We start from the raw sequence: 20,750 nt of genomic DNA on the forward strand, positions 1-20,750 counted from the left end.
GTGACTGGTGAGCTTAGAGTCATCAAGGAGATCAGTGTGGCAAGAGTAGAGTATGAGGAAGAGAGAGAGGCAGGAGACAAGATCAGGTAAGCCCAATTACATAGTGCCTTGCATGCTGGTTAAAGATACGGGCTTTTATGCTGAGTGAGATGGGAAACCACTAAAGAGAAGAGATGTGATTTGTCTTGGGTTTAAGAGGATCACTCTGGGCTGTGTTGAAACTGGATCAGAGATTGGTTCCCTTTCTTGGGTCACATGCCCTCAGTGTCTTATAACAAAACAGTTCTACTAGGCCAAAAACAGTTCTACTTACTAAGTTGTTAAGTCCAGACAACTATGTCCTAACAACTGAGGGGCTATTTGAGAAAAAGTAATACTTTCTCTTAAATAACTACAATTATTTACTAATGGGGTATATGCACCTTTTGAGTACTGTACCACTTCTCAAAGCTTGGAATCATATGGGGCACAATCATTCCTATTTCCTGTTCCACACTGATTTTCCTCCAGAACTTGTTTTTTTAACTTAGCAACTGCTGAAAACCCAGCCATGAGAAGATTTGACATCCTCAAAAGGAATGTAATGCAATCTGACATTGAAACTGTGAACTGTCCTGAGCTAATAGTTCACCAGTGTCCGATAGATGGCAAGCACCACTATTTCCCTTGAAGATTTAAATTTTCCCCTGGTGCCCCTGTAAGTTCACTTTAGTGCCCTGAGGTGCCTCAGCAAACAGTTTGAGAACAGTATGGGACTAGAGTAGGTGGCCAAAAAGCAGAATATTACATGAGGAGTTATTGGAATAGTTCAGGTGAGACATGGCAGCTTGGTCTAGGGTGCAAGTGGGAGACGGTGTGAAAAGTAGTCAAGTTATGAATATATTTTGAAGGCTGACCAGTGCAGTCTGCTAATTTATTGGGTATGGAGTGAAGTAGAGGATATTGGAAAAGAGTCAAGGGTAATTCCAAAGTTTTGGACTGAATAATTAAAATGATGAAGTTGCCATTTATGAGGTAAAGAAGGCTTGAGGAGGAATTTGGCTTTATGTATCTTAAGTTTGAGAAGTCTATTTGAGTTCTAGATGGAGGTGTTGAGTAGGCCACTGGATATATGAGTGTGAAATTTGGGAAAAAATTTGGGCTGGTCATATAAAAATGTTTACTATGCTTCATTCAGCAGTACTATCAATAATATTTCTGATGTCTGGCTGCAGCTGACTTTTATCAAATGTCTGTATCTAAGCATACATGAGAGAGATATATATGCTTAGAAGTTTGTTACTAGTGCCATCCTTGGACTTTCTTACTTTGTCATTATTACAGAGTGTCAGCAATTTACAGAACTCTCCTTTTCTTCCTTCTACCTGCAATCTTCTCTACTTCTAAGAACATTTGCGTCACACCAATACATAACTTAGATGAGCATGATGTGGTAGTGATCAAACCTGATGTTTTTAGATGACCTACTTATATCATCCTTGTAGAAACGAGTAAGAACAAAACAAATTCATCTAACCTTCTGGGCAATCTTTTTGACTTTTACATGTAAGAATGGAATTCTAAACACTTAACATATTCAGCTCTGTGCCAGAAAGTAAATCTATGGGTATGGTATTTTGTGGGTGATCTTTTAAATAAAAAAAAAAACCTTATGTAATATTAAAAATATATATATACACACACACACAGACAAATATGAGAATATCTATATACATATATAAAATATAGTGTTATCTCTCTCATGCACATATGTAGAAATCAAGTTGTAATATTTATATTAATTACATACAGAATTTTGTGCTGTTCACATTTATCAGTTTAAATGCCTGGGTAATATTCATTGTTTCCTCCACCTCACGTATCTGTGTCTCTTGGGGGTAGCTTAAGAGTTCGTTGAAACATCTATATGAAGAGGTTTTGTAAATGGAAAGCCCTGTAGAAAGGTTAATTCTTATTGTTATAGCAGGGTATTTATTAATTACTGTTTCATGATTTACTTAACCATTTCCCTATCATGGAACTATTAGAATATTTATAGTTATAAATAGCATTGCTTTAATTTGAAGTCTCAAATTCCTGAAGTATTTAAAATGATGATATTATACATACATATCCTTTGATATTTATTGATATGATATTATACACACATATCCTTTGTGTGGTTTGCTTTCTAGGTGGTGGTTTGATGTTTGATATGCTAATATTATTTCATATGTTTTCCTCTCCAGGCAAGACTTCAGCAGTACATGGTCACAACAGATGAGCAACTGATATCACTCACACATGCTATTAAGAACTGTCCAGTGATAAATAACAGACAAGAAATTCAGGCATCAGAAAGGGGAGCCACAGGTAGAAGAGTTATGGACAGTCCAGGTGAGTGTGGTCTTACTATCTCAGACTGTCATTAGACTACCTAATAGCCTTAGATAACAAACCAAACCTTAAATCTCTAAACTTATATAGACTTATTGACTATTTATGCATGTACAGTATTGTCACTACTATAATTGCCACTACTTTTCCAGGTAATATTGGATGCTTGCTCTGTGCCAGATACTTGTTAAGTCTTACATGCATAATTTCAATTCGTGCCATAATAGTCTGATGAGGTAGATGTTATTGTTATCCCCACTGGTGTTATCCTTAGAGGAAACTGAGGCTGAGAGAGGGTTGGTAACTTAGCAAAGTCATACAGGTAGAAAGTAGCAGAACTGGACACCTAGACCAACGAGAGTGCTAGCACTTTTAATCCCAGTGCTCTAGATTCAGAAGAGATGGTTTTGGAAAGAGAAAAATAAAATCAATGTACAAAAATCACAAGCATTCTTGTACACCAATCACAGACAAACAGAGAGCCAAATCATGAGTGAACTCCCATTCACAATTGCTTCAAAGAGAATCAAATACCTAGGAATCCAACTTACAAGGGATGTGAAGGACCTCTTCAAGGAGAACTACAAACCACTGCTCAATGAAATAAAAGAGGATACAAACAAATGGAAGAACATTCCATGCTCATGGGTTGGAAGAATCGATATCGTGAAAATGGCCATACTGCCCAAGGTAATTTATAGATTCAATGCCATCCCCATCAAGCTACCAATGACTTTCTTCACAGAATTGGAAAAAACTACTTTAAAGTTCACATGGAACCAAAAAAGAGCCCGCATCGCCAAGTCAATCCTAAGCCAAAAGAACAAAGCTGGAGGCATCACGCTACCTGACTTCAAACTATACTACAAGGCTACAGTAACCAAAACAGCATGGTACTGGTACCACAACAGAGACATAGATCAATGGAACAGAACAGAGCCCTCAGAAATGATGCCGCATATCTACAACTATCTGATCTTTGACAAACCTGACAAAAACAAACAATGGGGAAAGGATTCCCTATTTAATAAATGGTGCTGGGAAAACTGGCTAGCCATATGTAGAAAGCTGAAACTGGATCCCTTCCTTACACCTTATACAAAAATTAATTCAAGATGGATTAAAGACTTAAATGTTAGACCTAAAACCATTAAAATCCTACAAGAAAACCTAGGCAATACCATTCAGGACATAGGCGTGGGCAAGGACGTCATGTCTAAAACACCAAAAGCAATGGCAACAAAAGCCAAAATTGACAAATGGGATCTAATTAAACTAAAGAGCTTCTGCACAGCAAAAGAAACTACCATCAGAGTGAACAGGCAACCTACAGAATGGGAGAAAATTTTTGCAATCTACTCATCTGACAAAGGGCTAATATCCAGAATCTACAATGAACTCAAACAAATTTACAAGAAAAAAACAACCCCATCAAAAAGTGGGCAAAGGACATGAACAGACATTTCTCAAAAGAAGACATTTATGCAGCCAAAAAACACATGAAGAAATGCTCATCATCACTGGCCATCAGAGAAATGCAAATCAAAACCACAGTGAGATACCATCTCACACCAGTTAGAATGGCCATCATTAAAAAATCAGGAAACAACAGGTGCTGGAGAGGATGTGGAGAAATAGCAACACTTTTACACTGTTGGTGGGACTGTAAACTAATTCAACCATTGTGGAAGTCAGTGTGGCGATTCCTCAGGGATCTAGAACTAGAAATACCATTTGACCCAGCCATCTCATTACTGGGTATATACCCAAAGGACTATAAATCATGCTGCTATAAAGACACATGCACACGTATGTTTATTGTGGCACTATTCACAATAGCAAAGAGTTGGAACCAACCCAAATGTCCAACAACGATAGACTGGATTAAGAAAATGTGGCACATATACACCATGGAATACTATGCAGCCATAAAAAATGATGAGTTCATGTCCTTTGTAGGGACATGGATGAAACTGGAAAACATCATTCTCAGTAAACTATCGCAAGGACAAAAAACCAAACACCGCATGTTCTCACTCGTAGGTAGGAATTGAACAATGAGAACACTTGGACACAGGAAGGGGGACATCACTCACTGGGGCCTGTTGTGGGGTGGGGGGAGGGGGGAGGGATAGCATTAGGAGATATACCTAATGTAAATGACGAGTTAATGGGTGCAGCACACCAACATGGCACATGGATACATATGTAACAAACCTGCATGTTGTGCACATGTACCCTAAAACCTAAAGTATAATAATAAAAAAAAAAAAAAAGAAATTCATAACTTTTGTTCACGTGTGGTAGTGTTGTTTTGAAATTCTTCCTTCATCTCATGTACCATCATATGCTATAGGCTGAATTGGACATTTCGGTTTTTTCATGTGTTTTACTTTTAAGTAAGACTTTGATGAGTATCTGTAAGAAAAGTGTTTTTTATGTGTTTAAAATCGTTTTCTTAGGATGGATTCTAAGAAGTGGCTGACCAAAATTTAACTTGCATGAGGTAAACTCAATGGCTAGGGCAGATCTCTGTCTTCTGGTGGAGTCTTGCTACTTTTTTTTCTTTTTTTTTGAGATGGAGTTTCACTCTGGCACCCAAGCTGGAGTGTAGTGGCACCATCTCGGCTCGCTGCAACCTCCGCCTTCCGGTTTCAAGCGATTCTCCTGCCTCAGCCTCCTGAGTAGCTGGGATTATAGGCACCTGCCACCACACCTGGCTAATTTTTGTGTTTTTAGTAGAGACAGGGTTTCACCATGTTGGCCAGGCTGGTCTCAAATTCCTGACTTCATGATCCACCTGCCTTGGCCTCCCAAAGTGTTGGGATTACAGGCACGAGCCACCGCACCTGGCAAGTCTTGCTATTAATATCTCAGTCAAGGAATATGTTAGTGCTTTACTGTTACCTGAGTTAAGCTTCACTACTGAGAAAGCTTTTAATTATCCTATAGGTGAGAAGGGCTGGGAGTAAATGTATTGTAGAATTATTGTTAATTCTTGTTATTGCCTGTGGAAAAAGAAAGATTTATGTTGGTGAGACCAAAGATTTATGTAATATCTTCCTGAGTCTTAGCTCTTGTAACTCTTTTAAAATAATATGGAATGTGACTATGTTGTGATAATGCATGACCTGTGAAGTTCCTTGTTTTGTAATGAGCCTTATATATGGAGGTCAGTGCATTAATATACCCCATTTTAGCCATTTTGTTACTTGTTATGACCATTAAAAAGCTATTCATAACAAATAGTGAAAAATTCTACCAGCCTAGGCAACATAGTGAACCCCGTCTCTACAATGAATACAAAAAATTAGCTGGGCATGATGGTGCATGCCTATAGTCCCAGCTACTCGGGAGGCTGAGGTGGGAAGATCACCGGAGCCTGGGAGGTCGAGGCTGCAGTGAGCCAAGATCGCTCCACTGCACTTCAGCCTGGGTGACAGAGTGAGACTCTGTGTGAAAAAAAAGAAAAACAAAAAAGACAAACTCTGGAATGCCACGTAGGGTTTTTTAGGAGTCCCTCAGTGGCTCACTTTTCATGGCTTTGAGGCCTTAGTGATTTTCTCAAAAACAGTAACTTCTTATCAGTACTGGCCCCCCAGGAGCCTGCCCATGAATGATTGGCAGAGGAGGATACAGCCTAGAAAGTGGAGCTATGTTGATTCATGTGGATTTTGCACTCTACTGAGATGCATTTAAGAATAAATACCTGAAATGTGCTCATAGTTTCTTTTTGTTCATATTGTACTAATATCCTCTCATCTTCTTCAGAGGGTCCAGTTGTAAATGCCAATGTCTCAGTGCCATTGATGTTCAGAGAGGAAGTGGTTGAATTCCCACAGGAAGAGTTGCCTGTTAAACTGTCTCAGGTGCCAGACCCTCCAGATAATATGAATCTGGCCAAGAATTTTCCAGCACATATTTTTGAGCCAGCTGTGTTGTTAACACCACCCAGGCAGAAGAGCAACTTAAAATTCTCTCCTCTTCAGGACGGTAAGTCTTCTTCTAAAGTCACATGAAAGTTGTTTTTTATGTTTCATTTGTGCAATGTATTACTTTCACCATTACATGAGAAACAGAATTGAAAAAGACACTGATTACCACACATAGCCTTTAGGCTGAAGGAAGAATTTTCATGCTATGTGTATCATACCTGTGGTCATGTGTGACATTTAATTAATTTTATTGTATATCTATTTTATTAAACATTGTATTAAACTCAGATCAAAAGATCAGAGTCCTTAGCATTAAGATGCAGAGTAAGGGGAATCCCTTTTGTGCCTGTGGTCCAGGAGCATTTCAAAGAGTTAGAAGCAGGAGATTATACTCCAAAGAGTAATGAAATTTAGACTAAGGAAAGGTGAGAACTGTGACTTTAAGGGTCTTGTAAGTGACATCTGGTCATTATATTCACCTGTTTCTCATCAAAAGTTTTTCAGCTGAGTTAGTTGAGGGAATTTTATAATAAAGTTAATGGGCAATTAAAAATAGCTTTTGAGTTACTCTTGCAGCTCACAGGTAGAGTTTTGAATAAACATGTTAAGAATGTATTATTCTTAGCTCAAAGATTCTTAACTTAGGGTTCATGAATGGTCTTCAGAAGTTCCATGGACTACCTCATTGTTGGGAAGATTAAATTTATTTGTCCCCATGTACATTTTTTCTGGAGCTATTGTTTTTATTTCATTTTTAAAGAGGTCTTTAGTCAAAAAAAGAACCATCTTAAACTCTCTTCCAAAGTTTTTTGAAAAATATTATTCAGGTCTGATTAGCCTGAATTTTTATTTCTTTGACTTTTTTTTTTATTTTTACATAGGAGAACAGAAAAATAACTTTATTATTATTGGGACATACAAATTTTGTGCAATTTTCTGCACTTTGATGTGTTTCCAATAAAGGACACAAAGAAGCCCAGGGGTTAAAGAAAATGGCAAATCCTTGCTATTAAAAATTCTGTTTTGGTATTTATAATGCAGATGTAGCATTCGTCAGATCAGTGTGGTGCAGTGGTGACAGTGCCAGGCCGAGAGTCAGAAGTGCTGGTATCTTGGCCCATTTATCGTTGACTAGCTGTGAGGCATGAGGCTCAGATAGTTTACCTTTTCTAGACCTAAGTTTTTCCATCTATGAAATGAGAAGACATTTCTTTATCTTTAATGTTCCTTCCAGCTCTATCATTGTATGATTCAGTATTTCCTCTTCAGAGGGCTTCAGTTACAATAAATATATTTACTCTGATCACAACCGTACTAAATGCTTGTTAAAGCAAATTTGTCAGGGATTGCTATAGACAACATTTTGTTAGTGTCTTCAGCAAGTCTGTATTTAAAATAACTGCCCATTTATTTTATAATGTGCAGACAGCTGCTTGTGAATATGTATTTGAATTGGTGATGCTTTATTATATTTTTCAAGAATTGTTTGGAATACTCACATATAAAGAATTATTCAGTTAAACAGAACATGCAGATGAAAATGGGTGATACATAGGGCCCTTCATCAGCATTCAGTTCTCTTTTAGGATAGCTTTGTCTAATAGAATTTTCTGGGTTGATGAAAATGTTCTGTATCTGTTCCATCCAGAATGGTGGCAACTGGCTGCATGGGGCTAGTGAGCACCTGATAAGTGACCGAGAAACTGAATTTTAAATTTTGTTTAATTTTAATTAACTTAAATTTGAATAGCCACGTGTGGCTAGAGGCTGCCATATTGGACAATATTGCTGTAGAATTTCCTATCATAAATATTTTCCTCTAGCTATTGATTTATTTCTGCTTTTCTTTACAGCCATGCTTCTTCAATGAGTAGTGTGTGTGTGTGTGTGTGTGTATTTGCGTGCAGTTTCATTTCATTTTCTGATGTCCCATTCATTCCTTATTTTAAAGTGTTCATTCTAATTCATATTTGTATATGGTTTTTTAAAAAGTACTGTCAATTTAACCCAGAGAAAGGCTCTCTAAAAGAAACTGATATTTATTTGAGATTGAGAATTGCAGTGGGAATATGGTGGGCATATTCAGGGAAGTAAAGGAAGACAAGAGTTTTTAAAGGGGAAATGAGGAGGATTATTTAAGTTGTTTTGAGATAACTATCCTTGGCTACAAGGATCAATAACAAGGGTGGCATCAGTCTAAGGTTGGACAGGCAGTTGTTGGGTAGATGTCCTTGCAGAATTATTTTTTGTGTAAGATTGTGGTGGCCTTTGTGCAAGGTTCTGGTTTTTGAAGTCTCTTGAGCAGTTGTTGTTATCAGTCATATGTGCATGAGAACCCTTCCTTCCTGGCTTTTTAAGGCTCCACTTATCAGTCACTTGTGTCTGATAAAGTGACTCTGATAAAGTCACTTGCGCTCTGACACAAATGTCTGAATTTTTTTTCTTTTGAGATGGAGTTTCGCTGTTGTCGCCCAGGCTGGAGTGCAATGGTGCCATCTCAGCTCACTGCAACCTCTGCCTCCTGGGTTGAAGCTATTCTCCTGCCTCAGCCTCCTGAGTAGGTGGGATTACAGCCGTGCACCATCACGGCTGGCTAATTTTTAAAATATGTATTATTAGTACAGACTGAGTTTCACTATGTTGGCCAGGCTCATCTCGAACTCCTGACCTCAGGTGATCTGCCGACCTTGGCCTTGCAAAGTGCTGGTAGTATAGGAGTGAGCCACCGCGCCCAGCCAAATGACTCCATTTTGATTCTGACAACTTTCACAGTACATACCCCTAAAGGCAGTCAGTTTTATCCCAATTCGATTTTTATTAGGTAATTGTCTCTGTAATTAATATAAAATATTTTTGCATCTCTTTTCTTGAGATACCAACTCTACACAGTAATTATAGACTCTCCCTATGAAAGAAGAGAGTGTAATTCACAATAACACCTACCCCCCTTCTCTACTCTGGATAGTTCTGTTTTTATTTTTAATTTTTTTGTCGTTTTAAATACTTTCTATTTCTTTTTTAACTTTAGATAGTATTTCTTGACTTCCACTACATAGAATACTAGTGTCTCTTCCCTTCTGCTTCTCCTCTGTTTTCTACCTCCCACCTTCAGTTAATTATACTTTCCCTTTCACATTATTAAGTTTGATTTCATTAACCTCTTCCATTACAACTATGTTTTCTGTGTCTTGTCTATATACATATTGAAAAGTGAAAGCAAATAAATAACCATTACATTTTCTTTTTGAATCCATTGTTACTGCCAGTCCTTGTGCCAAGCAAAGGAAAAAGTTCTTATGAAAATCAATGTGAATTCTTATTTCATGTTATGAGAGCTCAGACTCTTTTAGTTTGCTATATATTTATACTGTGACTTTCTTGTACAGTTTTTGCTTCGTGTAGACTTTCAAATTGCTTTTACTTTCTTGTTGACAAAAGAATAATGTGCTTTCACCATATCTTCAAGTCCTTTAGTCATACTGTCTGTGGCGTGGAATCTGCTTTCACCCCAGAGACACCTTCTCAAAGCCCTTTAAACCTGCTGCAGCCTTCACTGATTGCTTGCTGGGCCTTCTGCATAGATCTCATCCTGGGACTTGGTATCATTGCACACCTGGATTGGATCACCTGTTTCCTGGACTCTATTTCTTATTATTTGGTTTTCTTTCACAATTTTCTGAAAGAAATAATCAGAAAAAGCGTATGCAAGGTAAACTCTGAGTTCTTGAAAATCCGAAGATGTTTTCATTTTTCTCTTACACTTGATTGATCGATAATGTGGCTAAAGAATTCTAGGTCAGTAGTTCTTTTTCCTGAGAAGTTAAAGGCATTATTCCACTGGTTTCTAGTATTCAGTGTTCAGTTGAGATGTCTGATAATAAGATGTCTTTTATTTCTTTATATTGGACATACTTGTTTTTTCTGAGAAAGCTTTTAGGATCTCTTGTTTTTATCCTGAAATTGCACAAAGTATGTCTAAATATGGGTTTTTACCTTCTTGCACTGTGAGACACACTAGTTGGACTTTTCAGTCTGAAGACATATGACTTTCTTCAGTTTGGGGAAATTTTATGTTGATCGTTGGGATCTTCTTATGTATTTGGCCTTATATCTTCCTTCTTATATTCTGGAAGATTTTTTCACTTTATATTCAAGCCTATCTTTAGGATTTTTAAAATATTGTCAATTGTATTTTTAATTTCCAAGCAAGAGCCCTTACTTGTCTGATTGTCCTTTTTTCATTGACACTTACTATGAATGCAGTATCTTCCAGAAACTCTTCCGAGGATACTAGTTAGAATTCTATTATGAATTCTCTTCCATTTTCTTCTGTACCTGAATTTTCTTTTCTTCTTGATCTGTTCTGTTTACCTGTCTTGGCTTTTTTCTTTTGTGCTGCTGGTTTTCTTCTGTTGTTCGTTTGTATTTAAGAATGAATAAGTTGAATATTATAGGTAGCTGTCATACATTTTCTCTTCTGTGCTGTAGATAAGTCTAGGTCTGTTTTCCCAGTAGACTTTCCCTTATGTGGTTTCTTGGTGTATATGGGCATGATTTGCTAACTATGGGCTTCCTTTTAGAGTGTGTAAGTAGGATCCAGCCATTCACTTGAGGCTGTCACATTTGCTGTTTCGGTCTTTGATTTTTGCTTAGAAATGGTCCAGGGAAGTGGTGTGCAGCAGCTTGACTGGCAAAAGTATACAGTAGACAAATTTTCAAATAATTCCTCAGATTTCAGTTCTGCTTCTCACTTTCTTCCTCTGTACCTGTCAGCTTTGTGGCTGTAGCCTTTTCAGGGTCCCCCCACCAAATTTTGGCTTTCACCTGTCATTTCCTTCTAGTGTATATGTATTCTGGAGTATGGTTTCTGCTCAATTGTACTCTTTCACATACTTTCCATCTACTCCCAGTCTTCCAGAGATTTGCTGAAATATCTTGTTTGCTAATGATTCTCTTCCCAGACTATTCTCTTTACTGATTATGGGTTTATTTCCTTTTATATGTCCTTGCTGTCAATGAAAGGAGGTGAGATAAATGTGTGCTCAGTCTGTAGTCTTGAACTAGAAGCATCCCTCCTTTTAATTAGGACATTCCACCTAAACTACTCTTGCTAAGGGCTCCAGTGGCCTCCCTGTTACTAAGTCTGGGGTACATTTTTCTGTCCTTATCTTTCCAGGTCTGACAGTGGTATTATGCACAATTAACCACTTTGTTTCCTTGATGCCATGTTGGTGTAATATTTTCCTTATCTTTCTGACTACTCCATTTTAGTCTGCTTTGCTGGCTTTTCCCTCCTTTACCTGACCCTACATGTCTTGATACTGGTTTCTCTTCTCCCTCTACTCTTCTCTTTGGATAATCTCACTCATTCTCATGGCTTCTGATACCTTCTAAATGTCAGTGACTTTCAGTTTTATATCTTAGCCCAGATGTCTCTCTTGATTTTTAAACCCATGTATCCATCTGCTTGGATGGATACACAGATGAATCATAGGGCACCTTAAGTTCTTGATAAGCCCTCCTTCCCCTAAGTCTATCCTCTTGCCTTCAACATATCTGTAAATGTGATCACCATCTACTCAAAATATGTGTCATCTTGATCTGTGTGTTTTTCTCACTCCCCATTTCTAGTTCATTACTCTCAGTTCTTTGCCAAAATATTTCTCACATTTATTTACTTCTCATCATCTCTAATGCCAATATACCTTAGTCAAAGCTACTATCATCTTTCTTCTAGACTATTGCAATTGTTTCCTGGATTTTCTGCTTCCATTTCTGCTATCCTCCAATTATCCACAGCATTTAAGAAATGTAAATCAAATCATTGCCAGACCTTCTCTAGGTTTTCATTGCTCTTAGATTAAATTACAAAACGTTTAACATGGTCTAAAAGGCTTTGCCAGAAATGGCCACTGCACACGTCTCTAATCTCCTGCTTTTCCGGTTCTCTCCTTGTTGCTATGCTACAGGTAGGCTGGCCTCATATCTTTGCTCTTTCCTGTTTTTTGAGCCTTCACATATGTTGTTGTTTCTGCCTGTAATGTCTTTTGCTCTAGTTCCTATTACATATGTAATCATTTAAAAATTTTACTTCCTCAGAGAGGCCTTTCCTGGCTATCTGCTGTTTAAATTGGGTACTTATACCCACTTCCTCATTCCCCAAGATTCCCAGAAGTGAGTTAATGTATGTGTTAAAATGCGAACTTGACAGATGGTTTTTCACAGGGTACTGACAAATGCTTTAAGGAATATAAAAAGTCTCTGTACTTGATTACGAGAGGTGGCATTGCTGGGGTGTTCTCTGCTGAAAATAGTTTAAGCATTCAGAAGCCAAACCCTTCTACTGAAATACTTTTCTAACTACCATGGTGGGCTAATGAAATGAGTATAGTGCCAATCTATGGGAAAATAATACATGTTTGTTATTTTTAAATTCTTATCTATAGTATTGAGAAGGACTGTTCAAACTCGTCCTGCTCCACGACTTCCTCCAACTGTGGAAATAATTGAGAAGGAACAAAATTGGGAAGAGAAGACCTTACCTATTGATACAGACATTCAGAATTCAAGTGAAGAGAATCGTCTCTTCACTCAGAGATGGAGAGTCTCTCATATGGGAGAAGATTTGGAGAACAAAACTCAGGCTCCTTTTGTTAACCTCTCACAGCCCCTCTGCAATTCCCATTCCAACACTCAACAGTCAAGAAGCCCCACATTCTCAGAAGAGCTCCCAGTACTGGGAGATGGGCAGCAGCTGAGAACAAATGAGTCATTAATACAAAGAAAGGACATAATGACACGAATTGCTGATTTGACATTGCAGAATTCAGCTATCAAGGCACATATGAATAATATTATTGAGCCCAGAGGAGAGCAAGGGGATGGACTCCGGGAGTTGAACAAACAGGAAAGTGCAAGTGACATGACTTCTGTGAGTACCATTTAAGGATTGATTAGGGACATATAGGAATTTAAATAGGAACTTTAGCTTGGGCAACTTAAGAAACTTCTTTTCTGGCTGCATAGTATTGGAGAGGAGAGGGATAGCATTAGGAGATATACCTAATGCTAAATGATGAGTTAATGGGTACAGCACACCAACATGGCACATGTATACATATGTAACAAACCTGCACGTTGTGCACATGTACCCTAAAACTTAAAGTATAATAATAAAAAAACAAAAAAAAAGAAACTTCTTTTCAGAAGTGATCTTAGAAAGCTTTGAGGCTAGATGGCTTATGCTTTGGCATGTCCTCAATACAATAGGTCCAAGTTATTTATCCGTCTGTTGTACATACAAGACAGCATAAAAGGAAAATTGTATAAATGAAAATAGGACAAAGATAAAATGTGTAGGAAAGCTAAGATTAAGTTAGGAATGAAGTTTTAAGTATAAAATATAGAATTAATATTACTTGAATGTTTGCCACACAGCCACATGTTAATTGAAAATATTTTTATTCTTAAAATGGCTCATAAAAGAGTATTGGCCCTCAACTCATGAGTAGTTAATTTTTGAGGACATAGAATGGATTTTCCTATAGAAATGAGGTGGTTTTTTTGTTTTGTGTTTTTTTTTTTTTTTTTGAGATGGAGTCTTGCTGTGTTGCCCAGGCTGGAGTGCAGTGGCGTGATCTCGGCTCACTGCAACCTCTGCCTCCCGGGTTCAAGCGATTCTCCTGCCTCAGCCTCCTGAGTAGCTGGGATTACAGGCATGCGCCACCATACCTGGCTAATTTTTGTATTTTTAGTAGAGATGGGGTTTCACCATGTTGGTCAGGCTAGTCTTGAACTCCTGACCTTGTGATCTGCCCGCCTCGGCCTCCCAAAGTGCTGGAATTACAGGCATGAGCCACTGCGCCCAGCCTGTTTTGTTTTTTTGAGATGGAGTCTGACTCTGTTGCTCAGGCTGGAGTGCAGTGACGTGATCTCGGCTCCCTGCAACCACCACCTCCTGGGTTCAAGTGATTCTCCTGCCTCAGCCTCCTGAGTAGCTGGGATTACAGGTGCTCACCACCATACCTGGTGAATTTTTGTATTTTTTGTAGAGGCGGGGTTTCACCATGTTGGCCAGGCTGGTCTCGAACTCCTGACCACATGTGATCTGTTTGCCTCGGCCTCCCAAAGTGCTGGAATTACAGGCATGAGCTACTGCACCTGGCCAGAAATAACGTTTTAAAGGATTATTAAAGCCAGACTTTAATATGCATATTAATCATCTGGGGATCTTGCCGAAATGTGGTTTCTGATTGAGTAGGTCTAGGGTGGGACCTGTGCATTTCTAATAAGTTCCCAAATGATGCCAGTGCTGCTGGTCTGAGGACCACACTTTGAGTAGCAAAGGTCTGCGTTTTATAGTGCAGGAGTTTTGTAAGTTAAATAAACTTTGTGGGCTAACCTGATAACTTAAACCTTCATTTCGTTGTTTCTGGGGGAGATAGGAAGTCTAAATTCAGCTAGGGAGGGTTTATAAAAGTGCTCCAAATGCTGGTTCCAGTGATGGTAGACACTTTCTTTTACCCCTTCTAGAGCCAAGGCAGCTCCTGTCAAGTTTCTGATTGGAGGAGCTGGGCACTGTCACTGGGGATTAGAAGCTCCTGAGGTGGCTGTGTTCATAAAGCCTTTAACAATAGTGGTTAGAGGGCTTTGGTGAGGAAGATCAGGGTGAGGTGGGCCATAGAGTAAGGGCCATCTCTGTCAGCACTGGGTCATGGGGAATAAGGACAATATGGGTATTGAATCATAGAAGTAGTAGACAGAAGGAACTGGCAGAAGAGGAGCCAGAAAGGAATATTGCTAGTAGGGAGCAGCCACTGGTAGTGGTGTATATAACTAAATACCAACTGCCTCAATTTTGAGTCACTGGGAGGCATTTATATATTCGTAGTTTTGAAGATTATTCGTTAACAGGCAACTCCTGGTTTAAAAAAGACAGCAGAGTCTAATGTTTTGCTTGCCTCTTTTTCTAATTAGTATATAGATCAAGCTAGAAGGGACTATCTAATATTTCTGTCTTCACTACCCTCTTTTGTTTTAATTGGAAATACAAAATGATCTTTAATTCATACTGATTTTCCTATTTATTTATTACTAATAGACATAAGCTAAAAATCAGTGATTTTTATTAGGGATTGTTTTTTCCCAAAGAGAAATGAAATAACTAGGACTGAAGCAATGACATAATTAGGAATAATGAAATAATTAGGAATGACATAAGCACATTTTGGGGGGGGGGGATTTTCAAATTAAACTTATGCTATATTTTTTGGGTGGCTATTTTTTACCCTACCTCTCATATTTCTTTCCAATCACCAACTATTCTTGAATCAGATACCTTAGGCCAAAAGTGGCCTGGGGAGGCTGACATACAGTTAGAAGGAGTGACAAGATTCCCAGAATCTTTGCCAAATGGTGCATATTTGAAGATTGTAATTATAGAAACTTCTGTTTCAAAGATAGCAGATCCTCTTTTCTAATCTGTCAAACTGCAGACCTGTCTTCAAAGATGTGTGGCATTTACTTAGAGACCAGCTCACTTGGAGTAGTCTCTTTGCTCATGTGATCTTTTGTGCAGCTCTGCAGATTCTAAGAGATACAGAAAAGCTTTTCCCAGAATATATGCTTAGATAAAGGGACTGTAAATTCTATTGTGTGCTCACTATTCACATTTATATATAATAAGGGCTATGAATACTAACTTGCTGGCATTAGTAAGTCAAAATTGTGTGAGATCAAGGCGGGTGGATCATGAGGTCAGGAGATGGAGACCATCCTAGCTAACACGGTGAAACTCCGTCTCTGCTAAAAATACAAAAAATTAGCTGGGCGTAGTGGCGGGTGTCTGTAGTCCCAGCTACAAGGGAGGCTGAGGCAGGAGAATGGTGTGAACTCGGGTGGCAGAGGTTGCAGTGAGCCGAGATCGCGCCACTGCACCCCAGCCTGGGTGACAGAGTGAGACTCCGTCTAAAAAATAAAAAAAAAAATTGTGGGATTTTTCAGTATTCAATTTGTACTTTTTTTTTTTTTCTCCCAAAGACTTTTCCAGTAGCACAGTCTCTAACACCAGGTAGTATGGAGGAACGGATTGCAGAATTGAATCGACAAAGTATGGAGGCTCGTGGAAAACTACTGCAGTTGATAGAGCAGCAGAAACTTGTTGGTTTGAATCTTTCTCCACCAATGTCACCTGTTCAGTTACCTCTCAGAGCATGGACTGGTTGGTCACAAATTCATGATTTAAAAACGAAATATGAAGGTTTTCACTTTTCTTGATTTTGCAAGTTTATATTAAGCCAAAAGAAATACCAGAGTGTATATTTTGGTGCCTTCAATTTTGCACAGAAAGAAACAGCCCTAACTCACAGGATAAGTGACAGAAATGGGATTAGAAGGCAGATCTCCTGATTCTTCCTATCCTATGATGCCTATAGTTAATCTTTGGTGTCTGAGTTCCTAAATTATCCTACATCTAAATGGGATTCATTATAGTGTATAGTTCACTTAGGTCATATGCTACAACTAAGCATGAAATATCTGAATGTTAATTTAGAATTTTATCAGCAACAAATTACAAGTTATTATTCTGTAAAACAGTTAAAACATTTTCACTCAATTAAATTTTTTGATACATTTAGGAATGTGAAAAGCTAGAGGGGATTCTGAATAATAAAATAGTAACTGAAAAAATTGTCATAGTATTCACATTCAAAAAGATACTGATGAAACGAAGTATGTATCAAGTTGCTTTTTATCAGAAATTGCATTATAAAGGCCCTCAAGGGACAGAGCTACATGAAGAGTACAGAGAGATTGATTTTGGCCCAGTAAAAGAGAAGGCTCTAATTATCAGGAATAAAAAAAGCTCCGTGTACCAGTAATTGATGTGTTCTCTGAGATGTTCAAACATTGGTGTTTGAAGGGGACTCATATGTCTTATTTCTGGCTGAGGTAGGTTACCTTTAAGATATCTTCCAATAAGAGTTTTCCCCTCAGAAATTATTTCCTTTTTGAAATACAGACCCAGAAAGCAGACTCTTTTGGAAATTGCTGGAAAAAGATGGTAATGCACTTCCCCAGGGCCCTCTCTCTTTGTTTATTCTAGGCTTCCTCAAATGACAGTTTTGTCTGCTGTTCTTCATAGTTATGAAGCCTAGAGACAACTTCTGATTAGAATAAATAAATCAATTAACTATGTATGAACATGTACTATGGGCGAACATGTACTATGTGCCTGCCATGTGTGGGCTTTAATACTCTAACATTTGAGTAGGGGAGCAGGCAACAAACACATCAATATTTGGGATAATATCAGTTAGTGCTAAGTGCAAGGAAGAAAAAGCAGATCAGCCTTAAGAATAATTTTGTGTTTAAATATACATCTTCCATTTCAGTATTTCTGTATGGTTAAAATATGCTTTTATTTATGTTATATAATTTAGTCCTCCACACACTTTAAGAGGAGACAGGGCTAATATTATACCTATTTGATAAATAAGTAAACTGAGGCACAAAGAGGTTATGTGATTTATCAAGTTACAAAGCAAGTTGTGGATTTGCAACTGCATTCTTTCCTGTGCAGTGATTTATCTCTAAAGTATTCTTTTTGTAAGTAAAATTCTTATATTTATTTTTAAAAAAACCTCTGTGGACTATAATGATAAAAATAAAAATAAACCATATGCCATGAAAAACCTCTTTTATTTTCTAGGGTAACTGAGGAATATTTTGTAAAATTAAATAGAGTTTTATTACCTTGTAAAGCCAGGAAGTCACACAAAGCCAGGAGCCTCTGTGAAACTGCCTGTGATGAACATAAAGTCTTTCATTAGTAAATACTTAGTAAATATATGCTGATTGATTACCTACTTCTGAAATATGGGAAATATTCATAATTATACTTGCTATTGGCCATATGGAGCTCTTCAGCCAACTTTCCTCTCCTACTTTAATGTCTTTGGTAATAGTCATAATGTAATCGAGTTAAAAGATTTAAAGTTTTACTGAATGACTTCAGAAATTTTCTTTTTCCTTTTGGGAAAACTTTAGGTAAGCTCTTTTGGACAAAGATCTCAAGTTCTTTAGGGCTAGCTCTTAATTCCTGTTTTTCACCTCCAGAACTGACGTGATGCCACTTGTCTGAAGATTCTGGCTCTCTATGAACTGGCATGCTACTGAATTAACACTAGTAACTAAAGTTTCTTATCTCACAGTTCAGTTAAAAAAAAAAAAAAGTATCTCAAGTGTATCTTGGGCTAAGATTAAAAAATACGGAAAGAACCACCAAATTTGTAATGTGTAATTTGCAGTAAGATGGAAATTGAGTGAAATTTTTATTTCATTGAAAGGTAATGAAGCTAATATTTATTTTTATATTTTAGAAGGAGCAAAGAGGACAATTGAGGTATCTATTCCAGGAGCAGAAGCCCCAGAAAGCTCAAAATGTAGTACTGTCTTTCCTGTCAGCAGGATAAATACAAGGAGGTAAGTTGCAGTGTGAATATTTACTTAAAAAAAAAAAAAAAAAAAAAAGAATTTGGTATGTATTTTATTCTCTTTGTAAAAAAAGGAAGTGTACAATATCTGACTTAGGTTGAGACAGACTCATGCAAAGAGAGTAAAATAATTGGAAAATAGAATTTTGAGGGGAAAGGGAGTGAGGAATAAACTTTAAGTAGAAAGGCATGGGTTTGCTACTGAAAACAAAAGTGAGATAACACATATGTAGAGTATTTATGGGTTACAAAATTAGGAAGTGATGTATGACAGGACAGCTGAATTGACCAATAGTATTTTCCTCCTTCACAGTAAGTGAAACTGAAGCTCTCAGAGCTAATTGGGTGATTTGTCTAGATGGGTCATATGATTGGTAAATAGTGACACTAAGGACATACCTGGCCTTTCTGTCTCTACTCTGCATCCTTACTATTGTACTGTGCTGTTCCAGGTCATGTTACTCTTCTACTACCTGGACCTTCTTCCCCATCCCTGTACGTTCATTTTTCTCTTTATTACTGAAAACTTATCCATATAATATTGTAATGGCAGATACATGTCATTATACATTTGTGAAAACCCACAAAATGTGTAACACAGAGAGTGAACCCTGATGTAAACTATGAACGTCAGTCAATTATAACATATCAACATTAGATCATCCATTGTAATAGATTTGTCACACTAATGCAAGATCTTAATAATAGGGGAAACTGTGTGTGTGTTGGAGGTTGGGGTTAAGGGGCATGTGGGAACTCTGTACTTTCCACTCATCTTTCCATAAACCTAAAACAGCTGTAAAAATTAAATTGTATTTATTAATTTATTATTATTAATTGTATTGTATTGTATTTGTATTACAATTTAATTGTAATTAAAGTTCATTTTCATGTTGCTGATAAAAACATAACCGAGATTGGGAAGAAAAAGAGGTTTAATTGGACTTACAGTTTCACATGCCTGGAGAGGCTTCAAAATCATGGTGGGAGGCAAAGGTCACTTCTAACATGGCGGCAGCAAGAGAAAATGAGGAAGAAGCAAAGGCAGAAACCCCTGATAAACCCATCAGATCTCATGAGACTTATTTACTATCACAAGAATAGCATGGAAAGACCGGCCCCCATGATTCAGTTACCTCCCCATGAGTCCCTCCCACAACACGGGGGAATTCTGGGAGATACAATTCAAGTTGAGATTTTGGTGGGGACACAGCCAAACCGTATCACTATTAATGAACAAATAAAGACTTACAGGTTGGTGAAAATAAGTTACAAATAATTTACATCATTGGACCTAAGTCAGCCATATGTTTTCAAGCTCTTGCCAGTATTGAAAATTGTCATTTGTTTGCATAATCTTTTAAGGTTAATAATGATAGCTCACTCTCTCTCTCATGTATTTTTCATAAATAGATCTTCCGGGGCTACTAGTGATTCTTGTTCTCCACTAAATGCCACCTCAGGAAGTGGGAGATTCACACCTCTTAATCCAAGAGCAAAGGTACATGTTAAAATGTAATTGTGAAATGTATATAGGGGTGAGGGTAGAAGGTGGCTGATTTAGTGATTTCCATTCTTAATTATCATTCCTGTTATCCTAAAGCTGATATGATATTCTTAAAAGAAAACAAATACTAATTTACCTTCATTAGGAAAAACAAGCCATATACTTCTTCTGTTTTCTAGGGTAACTAAGGAATAAGGTAAAATTCAATAGGATATTCAACAGTCCTTAAAGACTGGAAATTACTGGTTTCAGGTAGAGCTTCCCAAATATTATGGCAGGACACACAGGTGTGCCTTGAATGGGTTGTAGATCTACTGAGCTATCGGTTCCCCCAGTCCTTGTGCCTGGGTGGGGTTTGGGACAGCCAGAGCACTGGGTCCAGTCACTTTTCCTCTCACTGTATCCCTGTGTGCCATATCTGACTGTGCCATTGGTTAG

At 37.7% G+C, this 20,750-nt stretch overlaps 1 protein-coding gene across 2 annotated transcripts in view; it reads left to right on the forward strand.

Annotated features, from left to right (window-relative positions):
- SPICE1 (spindle and centriole associated protein 1) overlaps positions 1-20,750 on the forward strand; it is a 74,861-nt gene that overhangs the window by 50,687 nt on the left and 3,424 nt on the right. For both annotated transcript variants that reach the window (XM_030801890.1, XM_030801891.1), the window contains exons 12-17: positions 2,229-2,376; positions 6,148-6,369; positions 12,758-13,242; positions 16,350-16,530; positions 18,692-18,794; positions 20,219-20,306. In XM_030801890.1, the coding sequence (XP_030657750.1) occupies positions 2,229-2,376; positions 6,148-6,369; positions 12,758-13,242; positions 16,350-16,530; positions 18,692-18,794; positions 20,219-20,306 (1,227 nt within the window). The remainder of the gene's footprint in view (positions 1-2,228; positions 2,377-6,147; positions 6,370-12,757; positions 13,243-16,349; positions 16,531-18,691; positions 18,795-20,218; positions 20,307-20,750) is intronic.

The sequence above is a fragment of the Nomascus leucogenys genome, chromosome 21 (genome assembly GCF_006542625.1).
Source record: "Nomascus leucogenys isolate Asia chromosome 21, Asia_NLE_v1, whole genome shotgun sequence".
Taxonomy (NCBI): Eukaryota; Metazoa; Chordata; class Mammalia; order Primates; family Hylobatidae; genus Nomascus; species Nomascus leucogenys.